Below are 25,613 nucleotides of genomic sequence, written 5' to 3' on the forward strand. Positions count from 1 at the left end.
AGGTCGAAGATGCTAAATATATCTAGTCTCTAGGCAGATTTCAAGAGCAGTTAACAGAAAGGTAGGACAGAGCACATGGTGAACACGAGGTAGCACATGGCATACAAAATGGCTGACAGAAATACAAAATGGATTCCACAAAACGGGCAAGATAGCCTCTAAATACAGGATGGCTTCTGCTAACGCTAACCCGATCGCTGCCAATTTACAACACTACCACATGCCAGGCTAGGCACACACACCTGCTCAGCGCCAGGATACCCTTGCGGGTGATAATGCGCTTCACAAATACACATATAATTAACAACTTGGATGTGTGGAGCCATAAGATGATAGATATACCTGGCAGGGTACCTGAAACAAAGAGCTTAGAGCAATATTGACAACAAGTCTACATGTTCTGCAGATTAGCAATATAAATCATGCATCATGAATGAAGACAGCTTTATTTCCTTCACCTAGAAAGAGAGAATAGTTAGGTTAATCAAATACTCATCAACTATATATGATCACTATGGGACAAATGTGCTAAGTCCTATATCAAAACTACACTACTACCTTGTGAATGAGGCTTAGTGGCACCAGTAGTGGCCCTGGATGCAAATGCTTGCGTCATTAATTCTGAGAGATTTTGCAGGGATTGAAGAAAACATTCAGAAAGAAAAGGTGGCAGAATAATTCATGATCATACTGAAGCAGATTGGGACTCAACTAAGTGAGAAATGGGTGGCACTGATATAGCGGGGAAGAGGCAGAAACAAAGGAATGGGTAGGATGGCAACCAGATACTTTCTAATGCAAGGGTAAAGTGCACAATTGCTTGGTGCCTCTATCATCCAAGGGGCCACTTGGAACAGTGAGTGGACAGGTGAAATTACTGCCACAATAATGATACTTATAAAAAAACTGTTGCTTTCTTAAATTTCACAGCAGAGCATGCTTTACATAAAGGGTCACACACACTAAGAAGATGTGCTGGGGAAAAGCCACTCAATATTAAGCAAAGTAGTGCAAACTATTGAAAGGGTATTTCCATTCCAGAGCAAAAGTTCTCCTTTCTCCCTTATATCCAAGTCTCTCACTATCATGTGCACTCTATGTACCTGCACTTCTTGCTCAGATATGAAGAGAAGTAGCGAGACAAGGCAGGGGAAGAGAAATTATCACAAAGCTATTGATTTTTTTACCCGTGGAATGGTAAAAATCCTCAGATCAGCACATTGATTTTAATTGTTGCAGCAAGAACACCAATGGTTAAGAGGGATATATTTATGATTACAAATATTCAGGAACTAAGGCCAAAATTTCAAATGCAATGTATATGTTTTACTTTAATATTATGTACTAGTCCATTAAACATCTAACAAGTCACCTGTAGTAGGTTTTTTCTACAATGGGAGTAACACTCAGGTTAGACACTAAATTCCAAACATTGTTGCAAGTAAACAAATCTTGATTCAAACTCAAAGAGAAATGGCTTTATGAATGCATGCTCAAGCTTTCTTTTGGTACTATGGTTTTTTTTTGGCTGTTTTTCCGCACCCAATTTCTGAAGGTTTAACACATAATTTAATATTGTTTGGCATCACAAGGGTGCAAAGAGCCGAAAAGGGGTAATAAATTCAAAGTTGCTCCACACGGGGGTACCCAAAATAAATCAGGCTCAGATGTTTGTGGTAGCAACCAATACTTGGATGAACAACCCGCAGGAATGATCCTGGAAATGTCTATAACTTGAGATAGAAAGAGATTCCAGACTGAAAAGGAGGGTACCCTCCAAATAATGCCTGCGGAGAAGGCAACAATCTGTCAACCTCTGGGATCGGGGATACACTTTGGGGTGAATGCCTTTCACCCACAGATGAGAAAAGTAAGACTCTGAGCTCTTTCTGACAATCAGAAAGTGATTGGAAACATCTAACAGTCTCAGACCGTCTGGATTTCATGAAAGCAGCCTTTGCAAAGCAAAATGCACAACGGTAAATAACCAGTGGACCTGCTTAGTGCCCCACCTGAAAAAAATGGAGTGCCAGTTCTACTGTCTTCACAAACGAAAACAATCATCCATAAGACTCTTTGAACTCCTTCGTAGGCAGCATGAGATACATATGCCTTGAGGATTAAATGGTGCAATTCGGAAGGACACCTTCTCATCTTCCTTTTATTCCCATAGCACTGAATCAGCTGTGGCTTCTGGGCTTGTATATATCTCCTTTTTTTTTTTTTTTTTTTTTAATTTAGTCCTCATATATGCCACCAGTAGATGTTAGCTCTAAATGGGCGTTCTTCAGGCCACTGACACAAACCTTCCTTTCCAGGCCTTATGTTTGTGGATAGCCGATGAAGATTGCCCAGAGGTAGGGTTGTTACCCGTCCAACTCCCTCTCGCGATGATTCTTGCTGCATAGGGAGGACCGGACCACATGACCTCTGGCATAATCATTGGACTATTAGTTTTTATTTCTCACTCCATGCTTTTAAGGCAGACCAAAGATTAGCAGATTTCTCCCCTCCACATAGTGTATCAAATCTACTCACCGCCATGATGTTTTTAAGGCAATCAGCAAATTTTGGAGGGAGTTCCGACTTCCACTCTTTACAGATCTCTCTTCTGGCAATGACTACCACATAAAAAATAAACTGCGATATATAGCTGTTAATGTCGTAATCAAGTTGGAGACCAAAGAAGACTAATCTGGGAGTACATATAAATGGGGATAACAGTACTTCTTCCAGGGAACCAAACACTTGTCTCCAGTAGTTACCTATTTCAGGACATTCAACCAACATATGTGTATCATTAGCTTCTAGAAGCTTACATCTAGGACAAGAATATTGTACCGTTGACATTTTGGAAAGTTTCGCCGGAGTCCAGTAAGCCCTGTACATTGTGAATAAGTGATTTCTTCTCAGATTTGAAGGTTTAATAATTTTTTGAGACATCAAAAAGGAATCTATCCAAAGTTCCACTACATTATCTGAGATCTGAACTGTGGAGGGATCCCATAATTTGATGATTTCTGCTTCCAAATGATCCTTACTTCCCAATAGGATTTTATACCACTCAGCAGTCTCCCCCTTCCTTCCCGTATTACTACTTATTAGTTCCAACAAGGGGCTCTCTTCTTCTGTATTCCAATTTTGACTCCAATTTTGACTCCCCCACCATGCAGACAGTTGGTAGAACTTAAATCTCGTAAGAGTACCCCCGGTTAAGCTCGCTAGGGTTTCCCAGTTTAATAATGTCGAAGCATCACAAAGGTCCCCCCATTTTGAAAGACCGGCTCTCCTTAATGGAAGAGCTAATTGATCCATCAAGCATTCCGGGGTGCCAGGGGAGTCCCAGATTGGGGCTTGAGAGTGATAGTAATGAATACCTAATATTTTACGGATCTGTTGCCAATTATCTAGGGCTGTCTTCAAAAGCTTCAGGCGAATTTAAAAAAAAAATGTTTTGATCACCAAATTTAAACAAAAAGAAATCTGCACTATGCGGAAGGTCTAATAGCATAGCCTGGAAAAGTCTGCCGTGAGAATTAAAGTCCTGCTTATTGGCTAAAAATCTAAAATTTTTGAATTGGAAGGCATAGCAATAAAGAAGTATGTCTGGGAGTGCCAAACCACCAAGTTTTAATCCTCTCCTCAACTTCTTCCAAGCTATTCTGGGAGATTTTGTAGCCCAGATAAAAGAACCTATCCTACCTTGCAAATTGAGAATATCTTTTTTATTAAAGATTAAGGGAATGGAGTTAAAGAGAGATTATCATTTTAATTAAGTTCACCCTGCCGTAGATGTTAAGGGCAGGGTGTTCCACCTAGTCAGGAGTTTTTTAACCTCTTTTATTACAATTTCCCAGCTGGTCTTAGGAGTATCTTCCAATTTCTGAGTGAGTTGAATCCCGAGATATCTGATCTTCGATTTAGCTTCTGGGATAGGGACAGGGTTATTCCAGCACATTATATCGGTTTTATCTCTGTTAATACTATACCCAGATACTGTACCAAAATCCTCAGCCAGTTTGAATAATCTTGGTATTGCCTCCACTGGGTTCGATGTATAGAGGAGGAGGTCGTCTGCATATAGGGCTGTCTTGAGTGTTACATCACCTATTTTAAATGGTTTGATTACTGGATCCTGTCTTAGGAAACAAACAAAAGGCTCAATATATATATCGAACAAAAGAGGAGATAAGGGACAACCTTGCCTTGTCCCTCTAAAGATGTTCAACCAGTCGGACAAACTACCATTTACTAAAATCTTAGCTCTCGGGCCCCTATACAAAGTTTCAATTCCCTTAACAAAGATCTCTGGGAAGCCAAATTTTAACATCGACTTCCATAGAAAGAGCCAGTTCACTTGATCAAACGCTTTAGCCGCGTCTATTGCAACGATGGTGAGCGGCTTCTTCTTCTCAATTGCAATATCTATGGCTCCAGTTACTTGGAAGGTAAGTTCATTTAATTGACGACCTGGTATAAATCCCCTTTGGTCTGGGTGAATAATGGATTTTATAACTTTAGCAAGTCTGGACGCCAAGATACCGGAATATATTTTTAAATCAGAGTTCAAAAGCGAGATGGGGCGGTACAACTCTATTCTTTCCGGATCCTTGTTTGGTTTAGCTATCAAAGAAATTGTAGCATCTAGCCAAGAAGACGGTATTTGTTCTCCATGAATGAATATTTTGTTAAAAAGTTTCTGTAATGGGGCTAAAAAACTTTTCAACGATATCTTTATAGACCTCTATCGGGAGTCCATCAGGGCCAGAAGCCTTATTTCTAGTCATCTTTTTCAATTGAGACCTAATCTCTCCCTCTGTTATCTCCTTAACCAAAAAAGCTTTATCTGTGTCACTCAACTGTGGCAAGTCTCTAGAAGTCCACCAGTTATCCAGTTCTCCCGCCGGCCGATTGGTTTTCTCTAGATAAAGTTCTTCGTAAAAAGATCTGGCCTCCCTTTTAATCTCTATATCTTCTGTTAAAGAAGCTCCAGTCCCCTGCTGTGTCAAGGATTTAATATTGTTCCTGCTCCTCTACGTCCTGGCCTTCCACGCTAGCAAAGAGCCACATTTCTCTCCATATTCAAAGTTACGTAACTTATTCACTTCCCATTTATCTTTGAGTATTTTTTCAGCTCTTGTTCTGAAATTTGTTTGTAGTTCTAATATTTCCTTCTCAAGTCTTGAAATACTGGCTCTATCATCCAAGGCTGCGGAATGAAGTTGCTGTTCCTTTATTTTAATTAAGTTAAGCTCTTGAGTGTCTTTTTCTTTATTAAGCTTCCTATTTAAAGTCATCTGGGAGCCATATATTCCTCTTATATAGGACTTAAATGTGTCCCATATAATATAGTCTGAGGCAGTATTGTCGTTAAACCTAAAAAATTCAATTGAATTTTCCTTAATTTTATTCTTACACTCATCATTTAATAAAATGGTCCTGTCCAATGTCCACCTATATTCCAAGATGTTATTTTTGAAATTTATGTTTAACTCCACCGCAGAGTGGTCTGACAGGCCCACTGGGATGTAGGAGATAGAGGCAATATTTGCTAAAAAAAGATTGATCTAACAAAAAAAAATCTATTCTTGAAAACTGGCGGTACTTTTTACTATAAAAGGAGTATTCTCTTTGGGTACCATATTTAACTCTACATGCATCACGTAATGTATAATCTTTCATGATATTTTTTAAGACTGTGAGGGACTTTTTTGGAGGGTTATATTTGGCTTTCGAAGTACGATCTACTTGGGGATCTAACAATAAATTAAAATCACCCCCTAATATAATAGGAATTGTATACTGTAGCATATATTTTTCTAGCTTTTGTAAAAAACAAGCATTGTCTTCGTTGGGGCCATAATATACCCCGCATAGGAATTTAGCATTACCTATTGAAACGACTGCGGTCAGCCATCTTCCTGACTGGTCTGTACTCCAGTCATGAACTCTAATCCCTTTATTAGCACTTACTACCATTGCCACCCCTCTGGTAACACCAGTTTGTTTTGAACACAGAATTTCCTGAACCCATTTATACCTCATAAATATTTTCCTACATTCTTCTGCCTCTAGATGAGTTTCCTGTAAAAGAAATATACAGGCTCCAGTGTTTTTCAAGAAGTTACAAATATTTTGTTGCTTCTTACAGCTCCCCAAACCATTCAAGTTCCAGGAAAGGATTTTATTACAACTAAACTGAATCATCATATAATATAGCTACCCCTTCACATAGAGCCAATAGTGACCTATAGTTGCATTTGGACTTAAAAGAATAAAGATTTATGGCAAATGAGGACATTTTTATCTGTTTTTCCCCCCCCTCCCCTCCCTCCCCCCGAGGAACCCATCCCTCCTGATTGGCGTAATTACGCCCTAGGAGGCCCTGTACCCCTAACACCCCGCACGCGTATAGCTAATCATTGGTCTTTTTTTTTTTTTATATATATATATATAGTGCTCTCAAATCTCTGTTTCATGTTTTTTAATATATCCTATTTTTTTTTTTTTCCCCTCCCATTTTTGTTTAGTGTTTGTTATTTATTCTTTCCCCCACCATCTCCCTTTCTCCCCCATTTTATTATCTAACCATTCTCTAATAAAATTAGTTTAGGGAATGAAGTAATTATCTTTTCTATTCTTTCATTTTAGCTAATATCTCGTCAACTTCTTCTGGGAAGTGGTAGGTAAACATTTTATTATTCCACATTATTTTGAGGAGAGCTGGAAATTTCATTTGTACCTGCGCCCCCATTGAACGCAATTCTGGCATCCTAGAGCCAAGCTCCCACTGCCTTTGAGCGGTTTTTCCACCTATATCTGATCTTATCTGATAGGGGTTGGCTCGGAAATGTAAAGAAGTACGTGACAAACATCTACTGAGGATCAATTCTTTAACACTATAAGTCTGGAAATACACCAGAATCTTCCTAGGTGCTTTACGATCAGGGTGTAGCCTAAATGGATCCCTGTGCACTCGCTGGATCTCAGCTTCCAGATTAATATCAGGTCGATCCTTTAAGATATCCTCACAAAGCAGTCTGCACACGAACCCCTTTATGTCCTCAACTTCTACCCCTTCAGGAATTTTGAGGATCCTCAAGTTGTTGCGTCGACTTTGGGTTTCCAACCTTTCCAGATCCATTGTTAAGGTACGATTCTGCGCTATTAGGGCTTCTATATCCTTAGAGTTTCCTTTAGAGGTCTCAGAGAGGGCTGTCACTTTACCCTCTAAGACACTGGTTCTAGCATTAATACCTTCAATTTTGGCCTCCAGAAGGTCAATTCTATCGTGTAAACCCCTCTGATTCTTCTCAGAAATCTCAAATGTTCCCAGTAAATCATCTCTCAATGTATGAAATAGGGAGGCAAGTCTATCCTCTTCTTTTTCCGCTCCATATATTCCAGCTGCCCCATCACGATGAGGGATTGAGCCATGCTTACCGAAGTCTGAGTTAGGTAGAGGCAAGTTAGGTAGAGGCAAAGGTGTCCTAACAGGGCTTGTATATATCTCCTGAGGGGGATTGCTAATGACAACAGCACATCCAAAGGGAGTAAGGGCTTCCTTGTCCAATAAGGTCAGTGTTCACCAAAGGCAGACTTAAATAGAGCAGGACAGAACTTCTTACCTCATAGGGGAGACATAAATTCTTCCCAGGCAAAAGTAGAAAGGTTACAGTGTGACTGCGATGTTGCACATACTATGTAACATATATATTGCTTTGAAGTAGACTGAATGGCATGACAACGTAAAGTGATAGTGAAGTAGTAACGCATAATCAGAATGTGGACACTGTTTCAATCAGGGTGAATGTGCAGTGAAATGTAAGGGTAAGATTACATTCTAGCAGTGCTGTATGGTGTATAACGGTTGCCGATTCTATAAGTATATGGGTCTGCTATAGACTCACAGCAGGGTAATAGAGGATGTTGTTGGGTCAATACAGAATATCTACAACATGAATTTATTTCCGCAAAGAGATAGTGCACATTGTCAGTACAGTAAGCGCACAGTTTGGTGGAGGGAAGGCCTACATTCTGCTGTAGGTATATGGTACAATGAAATAGGACCAGGGTGAAAATTACCAGGGCAACAGCACAGTTAAGCATATGATGCAGTATAAGGAGCTTGCAGGGCCCATCCTTGTTGCAATGTGATAGCTACTACAGAGTGAGTGCAGTGTTGGCCACGTTGGGAGGTTGGGCTTTCAAATGGATGAACTGTTTGTTGCAGAAACAAATTTACAGTGCTAAAAGTTCAAATGCATTGTCCTACATTGATAAAGTGTATGTACAGGGTGGGGGATCTGACGCCACCTATACTTGCTCCTGGGGATGGAACTGCAGAGCTCCTGAACAGCACCCCAAATTCTCTGCCTGTTGTTGAGCCCTGCAGAGCTCAACGCCTGCTGGAGTAGATCAGTGGCTGGTGGATACAACAATGTGCAGAGAGGAGTTAAAAGCTGAATGTCCACTGCAGAGTGTTCAGGGCCTCCTCTACTCCTCCAGCCCAACCAATAACCCGAGTGCTATAGGTGAGTGCAAGATTCATGAAGGGTGACAGTGGGGTGTTGTAGGGTAAGTGCAACTTTCCTGCTGGGATAATTACAGTGTTTTAGGGAGGGAGATGCAAGGTTATCCGGTTAAAGTAGGCTTCCAAAGATGCAGTGTCAAAGGAAGAAGCAAACTCACCACCAATATTTCAGTATGCACAGACAACAGCAAAGGGAGACTGAACCAAGCATATCCAGTGCAGCTGCTAAGGGTGCAGGCTTGAAGTTCCTGCAACGGACCGGGGATGAGAGTACGATGACTCTCTGTTTTAAGACCCAATATGTAGTGCATGGGAAGCCCTGGTGGTATTGCTAAGGAACATAGAGGCTATAGGAGCTGACGACCGGGCGGAGGAGATCCTTGAGGCTTCTGGATAAAGTGTGAATGTTAAAGCATGATATTGGGCTGGTTTCCAAACTATCTAATGTGAGGCATGAGTGCACCAACTGTGGAACTCTGCTAGATGCAATGGCCCCAAGATCTACGACATGCAGGGAGGGGCATGACTGAGTACACCGAGCAGTCGCACATGGAGAAGTGGCACGCCTGGAGGGAAGTGAGGGTGGGGGTAAGTAGAATGGGGCAACATGGGGTATCAAGTTTACGAGCGAAGTTGTTCAAAGCACAGACGTTTAGACCTGTATGTCATGGGGTAAATGCAGGAGCTGGAGGGAGGGCTGGCTCTGGTTAGCGGGGCACCTTTCCGTCAATTGAGGCACGCCGAGCATAGCGGCCTGTCCCTCCTGAGTTAATATCTCGGATGTCGAACTGTAAATGGATATGCAAGTAAAACCCAATAAAGTAAAAAAAAAGACTAAATATGTAGTAGTAGTGGGACTTGTATTAGGAGGAGAATGTAGGTTCACAGGATTAAACACTTGTGACTGGTTGGGAGTCCAAAGTATCCTTAGTAGATAGAAATCATTCATTCTTACTCACTCCACTATCTAATGTTTAGTACCACATCCTTAATTCTGGAAAATGCATTCAAGGGCTGCATAGCTACATGGACTCTTTATAGCTTAGGAGTGGACTTCTCGTACTGCAGCCCTTGCCCCAGCCCCAACAGCTTAGTGCCACCAATCAACGGCTGGGAAAAGACCTGTATTTCTCTCTCTACATACGGTATGGCACACAAAGGAGAAGGTAATGAGAAAAATGGGAACTAATAAGTAACATTAGCAAAAAATACTACTCCTCAGTGACCACTGCAATCACTTAGCAATGCTAAGTAATTTTGCTAGGGCAACAGCCTTTAACAGCTGAAAGTCTAGCTGAGTACCATATACACACACCATAACAAAAGCTACGGCACAGCTCATGTTAAAGCATCATCCAGATCAAGTCTAAAAAATTATTTTTAATGTAAAACATTAACTCCTTCGGTGCTCATGACGAGCTCAGCTCGTCATGAGTCACAGTGGAGCTATGCTCATGACGAGCTCAGCTCGTCATAAAGGCCGCGGCCCGCCCACGGGCGGTTAATTCCCCGCCTGTGCGGGAGAACTAATCAGTGGGCGGGGTTGTGGCGAGCCTAGCTCGTCATGAGCACAGCTCCACTGTGAGTCATGACGAGCTGGGCTCGTCACGAGAACAGCAATGCCGCGGACACCCCTCCCCCCGCGCGGGAATTTCCCTCGCAGCAAAGGGGTTAAGGATGTTGAATTGTCTATGTTTCATCATACAAGGAAGACATTAGAAGATAGCATCTGAACTGAACAAGGCTATGAAACTCATCAACTATATTCATCCTATTGAGAAGAACGCTTCCAGGCATCCTCGTGACACCTAAGTGAACTCAGGATCCTAGAGCCTCTGACAAGGCCTGTGACAGTGGACTATAGCACAGCAATGATATCTTGATCCATGGACATCCAAGTGATTAGTTTTCTTTAACCCACATACAGTATATGTAGCAAGTAAACGTATAAAATAAAATTGTTTAAAAAAAGGCAATCTTACTAGAAAGCATTATTTAAAACAAAAGAATGACTTTAAAAAAAATGACATACAAACAAGTATCATGTACACACCTTGAACGTTCTGGACAAAAGGTTTTTCCCACGCATACATCTTGATAAATCTGATGCAATTTAGAATTTCATTCATAATATGCACTCTTCGGTCTGTTACTTTTATGCACTTTCTCCTGAAATGTGCAGTGAGTTTTGATGCCAGCATCTGAAAATAGTTAAAACAAAATACTTAGGTTGTGTGTCTCATAACTGCTTAAAAATGCTCTTCACAATGACTCACAATCATTAGTTTTAAACATTAAACATACAAATGTTTTCTTTTTTCTGTCTCACTCACTATTTTTCAATTGAACTTGTCTTGTTTATTATGTTAGCAAACGAACGCCATTCATTATGCATACATTAAAAATAATATACAATGGGACCAGTGCTTCTATAATCAAAAAGGAAGAAAGACTTAGCAAACAATTGAGGAAAAATGTGCTTTATTGTGTGTAAGAAAAACCACAATTGAGAAAAAAGGTGCTTTGTTGAGTGTAAGAAAAACCTCAAACATAAGTGGTTGAAGTGATTGCCCAAGCCTATCAGAAGATGTGTGTAACATGGTTTATGGATGTAACTTCTCTTTAAACATTCATGGCAGTTAACGTGAGGTTCCCTGGTAAAAGGCATTGTTAAAAACTCACATTTTATCTGTCCCACTATACAGTTACTACAGTAGCTGAGTTTACCACTTAAATATCAGCTAAGTATGCTGCATTTACATTGTGCCAAAAATCAGTACTTACTCTCTTTTTTCCCTGGCATAGTGGGAGATCTTTAGTAGTAGCTAAAGCGTGTTGTGTTGTCCTTCACTGTACTTCACAATAGATATTATGTCCTTTGACGGTTTTGAAGCAGTCAGATAATAAAAGTGCATGACCCATGCTCCATATTATTAGGCATGCATGCTTCCACACCTTGATGCCTGCTTCTATTAGTGTTTCAGCCCAGAAAGTAGGAACGTGTTGACCAGGGAAATTGAAAAGAAACAGCTCCCTTCAAATTATCATACTTTCTGTAACAGATTTGTTGGAGTACAAATTGTCGATGTGAATTTCTTCTTTTTCTAAAACTATGGCTACTTATAAAGCTGCCTCTTGCATAGTTTTCCAATTAGAACTTTGACTAATCTGTTGTGAAGACCACATGGAGTTGTGCCTTGGAAAACCAACCTCACGCATACAAAAACTGAGGGAAACATTATTAAACATTTTTTTCTTGAAGTTTTTGCTATCTCAGTATGTAGTTTTGTTTTGCTATAAAAAACAGGTACTATTAATTTTGATCAACTCAATAATTTTCTAATTATAGACCTAAGAAATACAACAAGCTGAGCAGATCCTAGAGGGACCTCCCCAAAGCCTTTCCGATTGTAGAAACAAGTTGACCTACTAGAAACATTTTTTATCAAACATTAAGCTGATTTTCATTTTTAAAGTATATCATTTTCAATAAAGGGTTGTGTTGCTTAGTTACCAGGAATGCTTGCGAGACAAGCATTCCTGGAATGTTTGGGTTTGACAGCAGCAGTTTCTCGGGCAGTTGGAAGAAGGACACTTGTAAGCTGGTTGTGTCCTTCCGTGCTCTTCAGCCAAATAAAGGAATTAATTTAAATTGAGTCCAGTGCATCTTTACAACAGAAAGCTCTTTTGTTTTACCATGTGTGTGAAGCACTAGTTGCGATCCTCACTTCTGGGCTGGTCTTTCAATCTGGGTCAGTGGTCTAGCGGCTCATGAGCCGGCAGCATGGGGACTACAAAAGTTGGTGGCCTGTGTACCCGAACGCAGCGGATGCCCCACTGGTGCGCCAAGGGCGGCCCGTCTTTACCAGTCCACGCCTGATGAACTCACAGGTCAGCATTATGTCCAATTGTTTAAGTACACCACGGAGGAACTGCTGAGTTTGTGTCATACACATCAGAGTTTAATTTTGGAGGCCCTTCAGTGCTTTGAAGGACACAGCATTCTGACACAGGATATCATAACTAATAAAATGGCAATACTGCACCAGAGCACCAAACGCTCCAATATTATACCAGAGGTAAGTCCCCGCACTGAAAATTGTATTAAAACACCCTACGCTAATATTCAATCCCTGATTAAAAATAAGTTGGAAAGTATGGTGCCAGAATTAGCAGCTATTACTGACAACTATGATCTGCTAAAGTGTAACATAATAGGACACAAGAAAGGTGGACGAGTTGCAGTGATCATACACCCCCATTTTCAAACATTGAAATTGCCCAAACAGTATTTGTGGATTTACTTCTATTTCAAATAAAATTACATAATAATTCTGTGATATAATTATTAATTTAATACCCTCATGGCTATATGGTCAACTTCCTGCAGCCATTCTCGGAAGGAACTTGCACACTGGAAACAGATTATGCAAACGTATTATTAATTGGTATCTTAAACTATTGGGCCAATAGCCGAAAGGATGGTATGAAATATCTGATTTTTTTTATTTAAGACATCACAATGTTAATATTTGACAATACAATGTTGATGTACACCATGATATATGTACATATAAAAAACAAACTCACATCTCCGTTGTTTGAATTTACCCGATGTGACTGCCTCCTCAAACCCGAGTCAGAAATACGTGGCTAGGCAGGCCCTGCTACCTAGGCCTGAAGCAACTGATTGACAGATCACAGGTGGGGGGATATGTAACCCTTAGACAGAACGTCCAAACAGGAAAACCCAGATCGATCCCACAGATAGGCAGCAACACCACAATGGTCTCAGGAGACTGGCCCCAATAAAACACGTTTGGCAGGAGGGGCAAGCATTCTCAAAAACACCACAAAGTCAGATGCCACACAAAGTTAGGAACACACAGCCAATCAGAAGCCAATCTTAAGCCATTCATGATTATTACACACAGTGATCACGCACTCCTCATGCCGGACATCTGGACACGTAGCCACTGGCCCTGCAGTATGTCCACACACGAACGAGGCCCACCTGCGCTTCTTATCAAACCCCCAATTTATGGCACTTTTACTAGGCCCAAACTTCTGTCACGAAAGGTTTCCATACATCGTTTTATGATGGTCATGTGAAGTATAAAATGACAGCCGAAACTAACGTGCTTTGAGACAGTTTTCAGACCGCCAACTCTGTTGCCTAATTTCCCGGCCACTGCATTTAATTAAACAACTGTTCCTGCTTTGAAAAAAGCCTCTGGTCTTTCATTTTTTCAAAAGGTAAATTTATATCCAAGCAGCATTTTGGCGAGCCAGATAGGAGAGATTGGTTCTTCGAGCTGGACTGCAGCTGAAGGAAAAGGACCTCACCCATATGGATTCACATATACGCAACAAGATTGATGAGCAGATGCCACAATTTATTGAACATTCTTTTGAAACCGGCGAGGCGAAGTCCATCCTGAAGCTGCACTCAGTGGGTAAGAGACTTCATCTGATCCTTAGTCCCAGCATTTGGCACATGGCAAACCAGGAGAGGTGAGGATTGTTTGTTGCTTGGACCACTGGGGAGACACAGAGGGTACGCTTGTCTCTGGGTATGATAAAGAGGCTGCTTGGGCCGCTGAGCGAGATACAGAAGGCACGCATAGGTTCTGGGTGTGATATCGGACCAGCATCTCAATCTTATTTTTTAGTCTTAAGACTTTTTTTTAGTGCTATCAGTTTCTTCACACTGATAGTATCTAAAAGAAGTGAGAGGTGCTATTCTCTTGGCTCATTGGGCGTGGCACAGCCTGTATACTTGACCCCTGGGTGTGATATAGGGTGCAATTCGGACGTTAGGGAAAATGTGTTCTTTTTGGAGAGTAAGGTGTAGCTTGTGCTTGGCCAAAGGGGGCCTGCAGTTGTTGAATTGCTCCTTCTCCGCATAAATTGTTGCTATCTTATCCCGGGCCGAAACAGACAGACTATCGGGCTCACTTAGTGCAGTGCACCATGCAGAGCGTCCCCTCGTAATCGGGCACCATGCGCTAGGAGTGGGTTAAGGTTTTTTGAGAAATTCACAATTTTTTCTGTCAGTTTTTATTCTCTCTCTCTCTCTCTCTCTCTCTCTCTCTCTCTCACCACTGCAGTATTGAGATGTCACATTCACAATGTTTTTGATATTCTTGATGTGGTGGTGTTGGTGAATGATTGCAACTGTATTTTATGTTGAAAATTGTGTCTTGTTAATGGCAATGTATGTATGAAGAAGTTACTATTTCTACAAACTGTTCTGTATCTGCTATGCTGCTGCTAAAAATTCAGCCTTTTGAATTTAACCACTTTCGCTATTTTCCATATGTGTTGTTTTATGCACTTATTTGTGTTTAAGTATTGTTGCCCTAAGCTGAGCGCATGTTAAAAGTAGTTATTGCCGATATGATCCTTTGTACATATTTTCCTCGCGACCAGAGGGATCCCAGCCCTCCCAGATCTAATGGCAAGGACAGCCACTACCCATACCGAATGCATGGCACACACCTACTGACCCCGAGAGATAGTTATAAAGAAATGACTGGGAAGATTTTGCCTGCCTGTTCAGTGACTTACTAGCAGGCTGGACTAAGGGGGGAGAACGATGTAGACGGTCCTGGCCTATAAGGGGGGGGGGAGTCGTTTAAGCCAGAGGACATGGCTATGGCAGAAGATTGCGTCAGATTTGGAAATGGAAATGCCAACTGGGATTGCATGTACATGCAGCAATGCCTCATGCGGTGGGAGAGAAAATAAGTCAAGAAAGCACCAAGAAACCGACAGTGCACGTGAGCTTTAGCAGTTTACTTAACATAAAAATGTGTACGTTTGTAATCTCCCTATAATGTATTGGACTTTTTTCCCCTTTTTTAGGGTCATTCTGATGTCATCACGTGCCTATAATAAGAACATGAAGCACCTAGTTACTTGTAAAAAGATATTACAAGTGACTTGTGACCTCACAGCGCTCAAGGAGCACAGTGACCTTCACTCAGCTTGGAGAAAGTTGCGGCACATGACCCCAAGCACTGTGTGTGTGGCAGCAATATAATTTGAGTGAACAGAGTTCCAAATTCAATCCAGGCGTTTTATTTAAAGATAAGGACAACGGGGGGCATGGCCAAGCAGCATGGCTGACAGGACGTGAGCTCCACCAGCTCCCGGCCTGAGGACCTCAAAATCCTGTATATTTATCCTGCCTGGGCTCAGAAACATTGAAATCGGGGGTCGTGGGCTCCCCTCACAACGGCGCCCCTGAATCGAGTGGAGGACGCCGGGTACCCATGAGTGTGGCTGAGGAATTGCTGGCGATGTGATACCCCGGGCCTCCGTCCATGCAAGGCCGGGGTCTGCGGCCTGGTCCGGAGGGAAGACGGAGCGGCGGTGCTGGGCCCCAGAGGCTACCGGGAGGCGCGGTGCTGACCTCTGGAGGACGGAGCCCACTGTCAGCCGGGGCTCCGCGTTGGAGGACTCTCCGGCATACCGCTGCGGACTTCACGAGCGAGCTGGTACCCCGGGCCTCTGCCCACGCGAGGCCGGGGTCTGAGGCCTAGTCCGGGAGAGAGGCAGAGAGGAGCTGCGGACTGCCGAGGGCTCTAAAAGGTACGGTGTCACTTCCTGGACTACGGAGCCCACTGTCCATCGGGGCTCCGCGATTGCGGGACCGGGGTGACCCCGGCGGGTCCAGCAGTGGAACTATCCTGGTCGGCGTCGGCCCTGCCGCAGAGGGGGTGAGTGCAGCGGCCGACTTTCCTCCCTGACGGCTCTTCACCCGTAGAGTGGGAGAGCCTGAACCCGACAGCCGCCACCTGTAGAAGCGGACCCTCTCTGTCCCAGGGGTCCCGACGGCGGTGTCTTTATCCTGCCCCTGAAGCCATTGCAGTGGCGGTCCCGGGAGGCCCTGAGTGTTTGGGCCATACATAATCCCGCAGGTACTGGTGCCCCGGGGTCCCCCTGAGACGGTCCCCCTCCCCGGGTGTATGGCCTGAGAACTGGCCGGGGTAGGGCCCCCTGCTTCACGCTGCGGTGAGGACGGGAACGATTGGACCGCCTGGTGGCTCTCCTGGGCTGTCGCCCCCCAACGGTATCCACGCATCGGCAGTGTTGAGGGTTCGGTGGGGGAGAGTGGACTCTACACCCCCTTATTTATAGACACAAGGCCTGGATTGGGACGCCTCATTGACGCTGGTAGCCCCTTCTGGTGACGTCCATCTTGGCGAGGACTGGAGATTGCAGGCTGAGAGGTACTGTGCACGGTATTTCCGGGCTGGGCGGACATTTTGCGCCGCATATCAAGGCGGCGGTGGCTGGGGGGGCCCTTGTTGGTTCACTGGAGCGCTGGTTGAGGCTCTTGGAATTTGGCAATGCGTAAAGATAGGATGTCGCGCTCCACCCAGCCCAACACCATCACGCAATATACGACTCAGCGGCTGCCTTCGCAGCGGATTGCGCGACAGTCAGCTCAGGAAGAGGGGGTGGACGGGCCTGTGGAGCCTTCCAGGGCGGAACTGTTGAAGGCCATACAGGGCTCACACACTGCCTTGGAGCGGCAGATTGAGACGGTCTCGATTGACGTCAACCTTTTGCGGACAGATCTCCGGAAGGTTGCGGACAAGGTTTCGGACGCCGAGGGCAACATTACACAATTGCAAGGTGAGGTGGCCTCCCTCAAGAAGACGGTCACACACCTCACGACCACAACACATGCCTTGGAGCGGAGAGCCGAGGACGCGGAGGGAAGTGCGCGTCGCAGCAACATGCGGGTCCTGGGAGTGCCGGAACGGTTGGAGGCGGGTAATGCTGAGCGCTTTCTGGAGACTTGGATCCGAACCCAGCGGTGTCCGCGGGGCCTGTCGGATGTCTTCGTCATCGAGCGGGCCCATTGGGCCTTGGTCCCACCGCCGCGTCCAGGAGCACCTCCGAGGGCACTGATCGCCAAGATCCTGAACTATAGAGATCGGGATTGCATCCTAAGAGCGGCGAGGGAAACGGCGAATCTCACCATTGAAAACAGTCGGGTGTCCATCTATCCCGACTACACCCAGCAAGTTCAGGAGCAACGGAAGTCCTACCTGGGGGTTAAGCAAAAGCTCCGTGAGATGAAGTTGCAATGCATGCTGTTATACCCGGCCAAAATCAAGGTGATTTCACAAGGGAGGGCGCACTTTGAATCCCCGGCGGAGGTGTGGGAGTGGCTGGAGATCAGGGGCGATGACCTTCCCCCGGGAGAACGTGGAGGGGCCCGCGAGACGTGGGGGACCCGACCTCCGAGGAACCGCCGTGGCAGACGGAGGCGCCGGTCTGAGTCGGTGGTCTCCGAGGAACCTAGAGTCACGGTGGGTGAAGATGATGCTCTCCTTCTGGAACCTTTGCCGGCAGAGACTGGGCCGGGGACTCCAAGCCCGTCCTCCCCTGGGGACGTCCTTGTTCCGGACACTTTGCAGGATACAGTGCCGGGCACGGTCTTCACGGCTCCGGTGATCCCAGAGACTGGAGGTGCCGAGTCCATGGTAGAGACGGTCCCGTCGTGAGGTACTCTCTGGCTTACACCTTGTTACACTCTCGCCTGAGTGGCCTTTGACATGTTCTGAGTTCGCTGTGGATGTTTGTGGCCTGAGACATTTGCCCTTGGGTTGATGGGTGGGGCGGAGGACTTGCATCCTGCATCCTGCTGAATGGGGACTGTATGGTGGGGGGCACATTTACCTGTTTGGAGCGGAGCCCGACCTCAGACTGCTCCTTTTGGTTGAGCCTAGTGACCTTCCTGTAGGGCTGGGGTCCCGGGAGGAGCTGGAGGGGGGGGGGGGGTAGTTCTGGTTTTGTGAGTGAGTGTTGTGTGGGGTGAATGGGGTGGCTGTGTACGTCCTGGCACCAGCAGGGAGAGTAGCATATTTGGTTGTTACAGTCATCTTGCTCGTGGGTGGGGGGATGTATTCTACGGGGTTTGAGGGGTTGTGGAATCTGGGGGGGTGGGGGTGTTGTGGGGGGTACTGTTGCAGGCATCAAGTGTACTACTGTTCAAGCTCATAGGTGGCAGATCGTAGAGGATAAAACTGACGGCCCAGATGGGCGGGACCACCAATCATGGGATATAAGTTTTTGACCTGGAACATGCGGGGGCTGGGCACTTGTACCAAGAGACACAGGGTCCTGTCCTTCCTCCGACGCCATGGAGTTTCCATTGCGTGCCTGCAGGAGACTCATTTGAATGAGGAGGGCACTCAAACGATGTCCAAAAAATGGAGAGGCCAGGTGTTTCATTCCTCCTTTTCTACCTATGCCAGATGGGTTCTGGTCTGGGTGGCACCTGGAGTTCCCTTTGCCGTCCAGTATGCTGAGGCGGACATTGAGGGCAGATACCTGCTACTGGGGGTGAAACTGGATGGGAGGGATTTCTCGATATTGAATTCATATGCACCTAATGTTGATGACCCCGATTTCTTCTCCCGTCTCCAGAAGGTCCTTGTTTTGGACCTTGACGCCCCCTTCTCTGGCTTGGAGACTTTAATTGTGTGTTGGACCCGGATTTGGATAGACCCCCCCCCGTACTGGCACGAAACCACGTATGACGGCGAGACTCCGGGAAGTGATGCACACCCTGGGGCTCGCTGATGTGTGGCGACAGGGAAATCCCCTACAGAAATTGTACACCTGTTACACCCCGATGCACAACACTCATAGTAGGTTGGATAGGGTCCTCACCGCTAATATCGGCGCGTCCCTTTCCTTAACTGTCACTCATCAGGCCTGTTTCTTGTCGGACCACTCACCGGTGACGTGCGTTGCGCAATGGCTCGCCCAGCCCTCCCGTCCCTGGACATGGAGGATGCCGATGGACCTCTTGCAGGACCAAGTGGGGAGAGACCATGTGGCGACGGCCCTGACTAACTATTTTGACTTGAATTGGGAGGGGGGTGACATGCCCTACTCGGTTAAATGGGATGCCCTGAAAGCGGTGGTGCGAGGCGAATGTATGGGCCTGACCTATGGGGTGCGGAAGCAGTTGCTCCGTGATTTGCGAGAAGCGGAGGATCGCCTTCGGCATTGTCAGACTGTCTCGGATCCCGACGACTCGGATCTGGAGTCGGACCGGACGGCTCGTGTGTGCGTCCACGACATATTGACCCTACTGGATAAATACACTTTGGGCCAGTACCGACAGCGCCTCCATCGAGAAGGGGACAAGTCTGGGCGATTATTAGCCTGGATTTTCAAGAGGGAGTTCGCCCCGGCACGGATAGTTGCCCTGAGGGATCCTGCGGGGGACATGGTGTACTCGGAAGCGGGTATTCTCGGAGTCCTCCAGTCTCATTTGCAGACGGTATATGCTGCAGACCCCTCGGTGACAGAGACCTCCTATCAGCCTTATCTCTGGGAACTGCCTCGCCAGGCCCTCTTGAGGGAGGCCGCGGAGGAATTGGATGTGGCGTTGTCGCTTCGAGAGGTCAGAGTGGCGATGGCCAGTCTACCGAGGGCTAAGACCCCTGGGAGTGATGGGTTTCCGTCTGAATTTTACCAGGCGTTTGAGGAGGTGCTGGCCCCCCTCCTCCTGCAGGTTTATTGTGAGGCGCTTGAGTGTGGCGCTCTCCCGCCTACCATGAATCAGGGTGAAGTTTGCATGATCCTGAAACCCGGTGGGGACGGTTGCGACCCCGCGGCGTTCCGGCCCATTACCCTGATTAATACGGACGTGAAAATCCTAACCAAATTATTAGCCTCTCGCTTAGCGCCGCACATGGCGCACTTGGTGTATCAGGATCAGTGCGGGTTTATCCCAGGCCGCAACACTGCAATGAATTTACGGCGCTTGAACCATATCCTGCATGTGGCGAGAGATAGGGAGGACCCCCAGGTTCTAGTGTCCATTGACCTGGCCAAAGCGTTCGACACGGTTGACTGGGGGTACTTGCTGGAGGTGCTCCGGTTGGTGGGACTGGGGCCCGTCTTTTGCGACTGGATCCGGATCCTATACAGGGCGCCCCGCGGCAGAGTTAGGCTTGGATCGGCTCGTTCTGAGGATTGGCTTTTAGGCAGGGGCACTCGGCAGGGGTGTCCCCTCTCGCCGCTACTTTTTGCCGTGACGATTGAGCCTTTGGCAGTTTCTGTTCGTAGGGAAATGGCACAGTGGGAGATCAGAGTGGGAGATACCGTGAATGTGATTTCCTTATATGCTGACGATGCTCTGTTTTATTTAATGTCCCCGAGTGAGTCACTGCCCATTTTGCTGCAGCTTTTGGACCGCTTGGGTGCGGCCTCGGGTCTGCGGATAAATCCCGGGAAGTCCCTGATCTTCCCCTTGGCGGGTTGTGGTACGGACCCGAGGGTGGACCTCCCGCAACTGGGATTGAGATGGGAACTGGAGGCCTTCTGGTATTTGGGAATCCAGGCCCCGTCGGACGAGCAATTGCTGGCCCGTAACGCCGGGCGGGTGCTACGATCCCTCCAACAATGTGTGTCTTTCTGGAACACGCTCCCGCTCTCCCTCATGGGACGGCTGGCGGTGGCTAAAATGGTAATGTTCCCACGGACGCTTTACGTCCTGCAGAACTCTCTTTGCCCGCTCCCCGCATGAATGTTTCGCACGCTCAACACGTTACTCACATCGTTACTCTGGGCAGGTGGGTGCAGCAGGGTCGCTCTACACATCGTTGTCCGAAGCTGGGAGGAGGGGGGCCTGGAGGCTCCGAGATTTGATTTGTATTACTATGCGGCGCAGCTCCTACCAGCTGCGAGATGGTTCGCGAGCAAAGATAATTGGGAAATGAGACTCTTGGCGGGCAGGGCGGATGAGAGGACGCTGCAGGTGGCGCTGATGCAGGGGAGGGGAGCAGATGAGACCTTGCCATATGTAGTGAAGCATGCTGCGGGGATCTGGCAGCGGTTTGTTGAGAGGATCTTGAGACGGGCCCCCTTTCACAGGGAGTTGTCGGTGTGGATTCTAGCACCCGTGATACTTATGGAGGGCCATATGTCCTTCCTTAACTGGCGAGATGGGGGTTGCGAGACCTTAGCGGACCTGTATCCGGACGACTCCTTTGTGTCCATTGAACGTGCTACGGAGGCCTTTGGACTGAGTGAGGGGCAATACCTCCACTACGGGGGACTCCAAGAGATAGCGAGGGCGACCTGGCCGTGGTTTCCGGAGGCGCCTCCGATGTCCCACACCCTCAACATCCTACTTACTTGTGGTAGAGGACGACAGCTGATCACATTGTTGTATTCGGCCATGCGGCAGGACTTGGACCCGCCGGTTTCACCGGCCTGGGCGACCTGGGAAGCAAACCTAGGTGTTGCCCTGGAGCCCGGGCAGCGCAAACGCATCGGAGCCCTCACCCGTAAGGTGTCGTGCAATGCGAGGTTCAAACGAATTCACTTCAACTTTGTACATCGCACCTATATGACCCCGGTCTCCCTACGCCGTATCTCTGAAGACAGACGGGACAATTGCCCTAGGTGTGGGGTGGAGGGGGCGGGATTTTTGCATCTGGCCTGGGAGTGTCCTCTGATTGAGGACTTCTGGAGGCAGGTGGTGGAGCGCATTCAGAGTGTCACGGGTCTCCGGATCGCCTTGATTCCTCTTCACTGTTTGTTGGCCTTGGTCCCCAAGCCCAAGAAGAGAAACTTATCCTATAAGATGTTGCAGCTGCTCCTGGTGTTAGCGAGGCGAAGCGTGGCTATCACCTAGATGGGTCATAGGGCCCCTGAGTTGTCGCTGTGGCTTAGGGATGTCCGGGAATGGTCCTTGGCTGAGGAAACACACATGCAGCACACACGCAGGGATGAAAGGCTGCAGGCGGACCTGCTTGCATGGAGGATGATGTGTGCTGTGGGGTCGTCCTGTAGTGACTCGGACGCTACCAGTGCCGGACTGTTTACCCCGGAGGAGTCGGACTCCGAGGAAGCGGGTGGCGGAGGAGGGGACTGTCCTGGAGTAGTACCCTCCTGGTAACGCACGTATAATCCCTGTTGGAAATGTGATTTCCTTTGACTCCCAAAGGTTCTGATTATAATTCTGTTCCCTGTGCCCGAGTGGGCCCTCATGAGATGAACACACTGTACACATATGGTTTAATAATGATGCCAAGTTTGGGGAGGGACTGTTTCGGTGTTACCTTGTTACACTAAAGTATTCAACTGATAAAAATGTTAAAATGTGATGATGCACTCTTATCTTGCTGCTGATAGCGCCTATATGTTTCTTACCATGAATGCGGAGCTCCTCAGTTCCTTACCATATTGCCGCCCAGCCCCGGGGATGTGGGCTGAATGGCTGTGTTTTTCTTATTCATACTTAGGTCTTCCGGACTGAGTCTCAATTTAAGCTACGGTTTACTCCGCTGTATATTTTTCATCACAATAAAAACAAATTTTACACAAAAAAAAAAAGATCAGGACAACACATGTTTTGCAATTTGATCACTTGCTCCGGGACACATATTTATCCATAACACATTCTCGTCATTCTAGTGTTATTTTAGTCGGTCCTATATGTTCCACAATTCGCTTCATTTTGTGTTACATTAGGATTTGGGCAGGGTAACGGGCATTGTGCCTCCTTACAACAACATGCATGCATAGATATATGTGGGACATTATACATCATGGGCAGGCTGGTATAAACTGAGGACAGTAGGAGCTGGTCTAATAAGGTGATTGCCAACTGGAAGCAAATGTGTGGCATCAGTTTTTAAAATGAACGGTCACTTAACTGAGAAAGTGCTTAGGGCCGCATTCCAACTTCCCTCATTGTCTCTGAGAAGGAATGCAGAATGTCTAAGGTAGCCTACAGGAATACGCGAACTGGTACACCTAAGAAACTAAAATCATTTATCCTACAGCCACAGGCTTCAAGAAACCTGTTTTGTCTGCTCCTCTACCTTCCACACATTAAAATAATGGGTTATGCTGGAGGCTGCCTCACCACAGCTGCTAGGGTGCCCCACGTCATGTGCCACACCATTAGCAATCTCTGCCTTTGCCATTTGCAGTCGATTGCATTCTGAGACATGAAGGTTTGTTTCAAAATTGAAAATCCTAACATGCAAAGTGAAGCGGGCTTAAAAGGCATGACCAGAAGAATGTGTGACACCTAACGCAGGGCCACTTGTTTTCCATTTGATGTGTTTTCTGAAGGAAGGTATAAAGTCCACAAATTGGATGGGCTAAAATATCCCTTTACTATATGTTATAAGGATATTACAAGTCACCAAGGAGTTCCGTGACCAATAAAGGCACTCAGTCTATGGCCTCATGCCTCTATATGTTCACTGAACTCCTTGGTGACTTGCAATATCCTTATAATGTACAGAAGGGGATATTGTATCCCATATATGAACTTCTTACATGAGGCCTGGACTTTGATCATTCTAGCACATGTTTTGGAGACAAATGAAAAAATTTGGATCAATTTTGTGTGTTTTTTGCAATCTCCTCTAAATTACAGATCTCCAACTTTGAACTGAGCCGCTTGGTAACTTAAGTCTTTTTATTTTAACTAGTGTCTAGTCACAGGACTGTTACAGAAAATATCATGATTATTTAAAATCTAGAGAGATGTCTGTGCCTGTTGATCAACTGCAGTGAAAAGGATATACTTTTCCAAGATTCAAAGTTATTTTGTGCTTTTTAGGCAAAATGTGCCGTTTTAATTATTCCTTCCAACAGTACAATCACGCAAAGAACAGCCGACACGTGTTTCCCCGTTTGGCCAGCCGGCTGAGGGCTTTTTCAAGGCTAACATTAATGATACACCACTGTGTTTTAATGTAAGACAGAGGTAGGACCAAGGTACCAATGAACCATATGCAAATGAGTGTGGGTTGAATAGTGAATTGGGACAAAGATTATGTGCAATACAACAACAAGAAAAAGAAAGTTAGTTAACTGAGAACAGAAGTAGACTGAACAAAAGTTGCAAGAGAAAGAAAAGTGGAGAAAATAAAACAAAAATATTAACGATATGTAACCTCATACAAAAATAACATAACATGTTTCGCAAGAATAGCAATTATTCTACAACATAAATGTTATACTGGCTATTGAAGACATATATAGGTATCTATACGATCCTATAGGCCACAAGTTCATAGAGCGAGAGACAACCACATATCCCTAATATCATCATGACCTAAGACCAGTCTAATACTGGAGTTGTTTCATTTCATGCAGTTACGTCCAAAAATCATGCAAGGGGGGAGCCCCAAGCAAAAGCAACCAAAATAATGACTCTGTTTCATAGGTTAAAGGAAAAGTTCTCATGTAATGTAACTATGCAAAGTAAAGATTGCACTCACCATGAAAATCTTATTGTGGTCCTATAAACTAAATAAAGGTAGAAGTAAAGCACTGTATATGAAATCCACACTCAGCAGGACCATGTAACTTGTTAACTTGCTAACGTTAAAAATTGTACTAATCGTAGAGCCTATCAATAGTCCCCATGCGTTAAAAATTCACCAGCTAGTGAACTAAAGCATGCCTGAGTCCCGCTATGGTCGATATAACAAAAAGGTAGAGATCAGGAACTCAAAAGGCAACGTGCAGAGTCCAGTGGTCGAGGAGTATAAAAGGGTATTCAAACTCCTGACATGAAAATATAACCGGTATCAAGATATAGTACTGTACTGGGTTATAACCCACAAAAGCGCTTGTGTTACTGCGATAAAACCTCAAAGACAAGGCCACTAGTAGTCTGTGGCAGCTAAAAAGAATCCACATCAGAGCCTCCTCCTCTTTTCTTGAATTCTGCAAGAGGCTAAAGACCTGGCTTTCTGATTAACCAACCTACAACATGTCAGGCTAGACACACACACCTGCTCAGCACCAGGATACCCTTGCAGGTGATAATGCCCTTTACAATACACATATAATAAACAACTTGGATGTGCGGAGCCATAATATGATAGATGGACCTGGCAGGGTACCTAAAACCAAGAGAGCTGAGAGCAATATTGGAAAAAAGTCTACATGTTCTCCGGATAAACAATGAACGAGGACAGCTGTATTTCCTGCACCTAGAAAGAGAGAATGGCTACGGTAACCAAATACTCATCAACTATATATGATCACTATGGGACAAATGTGCTAA

At 45.7% G+C, this 25,613-nt stretch overlaps 1 protein-coding gene across 3 annotated transcripts in view; it reads right to left on the reverse strand.

Annotated features, from left to right (window-relative positions):
* Positions 1-25,613, reverse strand: part of LOC144773252 (ATP-binding cassette sub-family C member 5-like) — a 2,136,031-nt gene that overhangs the window by 1,514,839 nt on the left and 595,579 nt on the right. For all 3 annotated transcript variants that reach the window (XM_078658154.1, XM_078658153.1, XM_078658155.1), the window contains exon 7: positions 10,587-10,734. In XM_078658154.1, the coding sequence (XP_078514280.1) occupies positions 10,587-10,734 (148 nt within the window). The remainder of the gene's footprint in view (positions 1-10,586; positions 10,735-25,613) is intronic.

This window comes from Lissotriton helveticus, chromosome 8 (genome assembly GCF_964261635.1).
Source record: "Lissotriton helveticus chromosome 8, aLisHel1.1, whole genome shotgun sequence".
Taxonomy (NCBI): domain Eukaryota; kingdom Metazoa; phylum Chordata; class Amphibia; order Caudata; family Salamandridae; genus Lissotriton; species Lissotriton helveticus.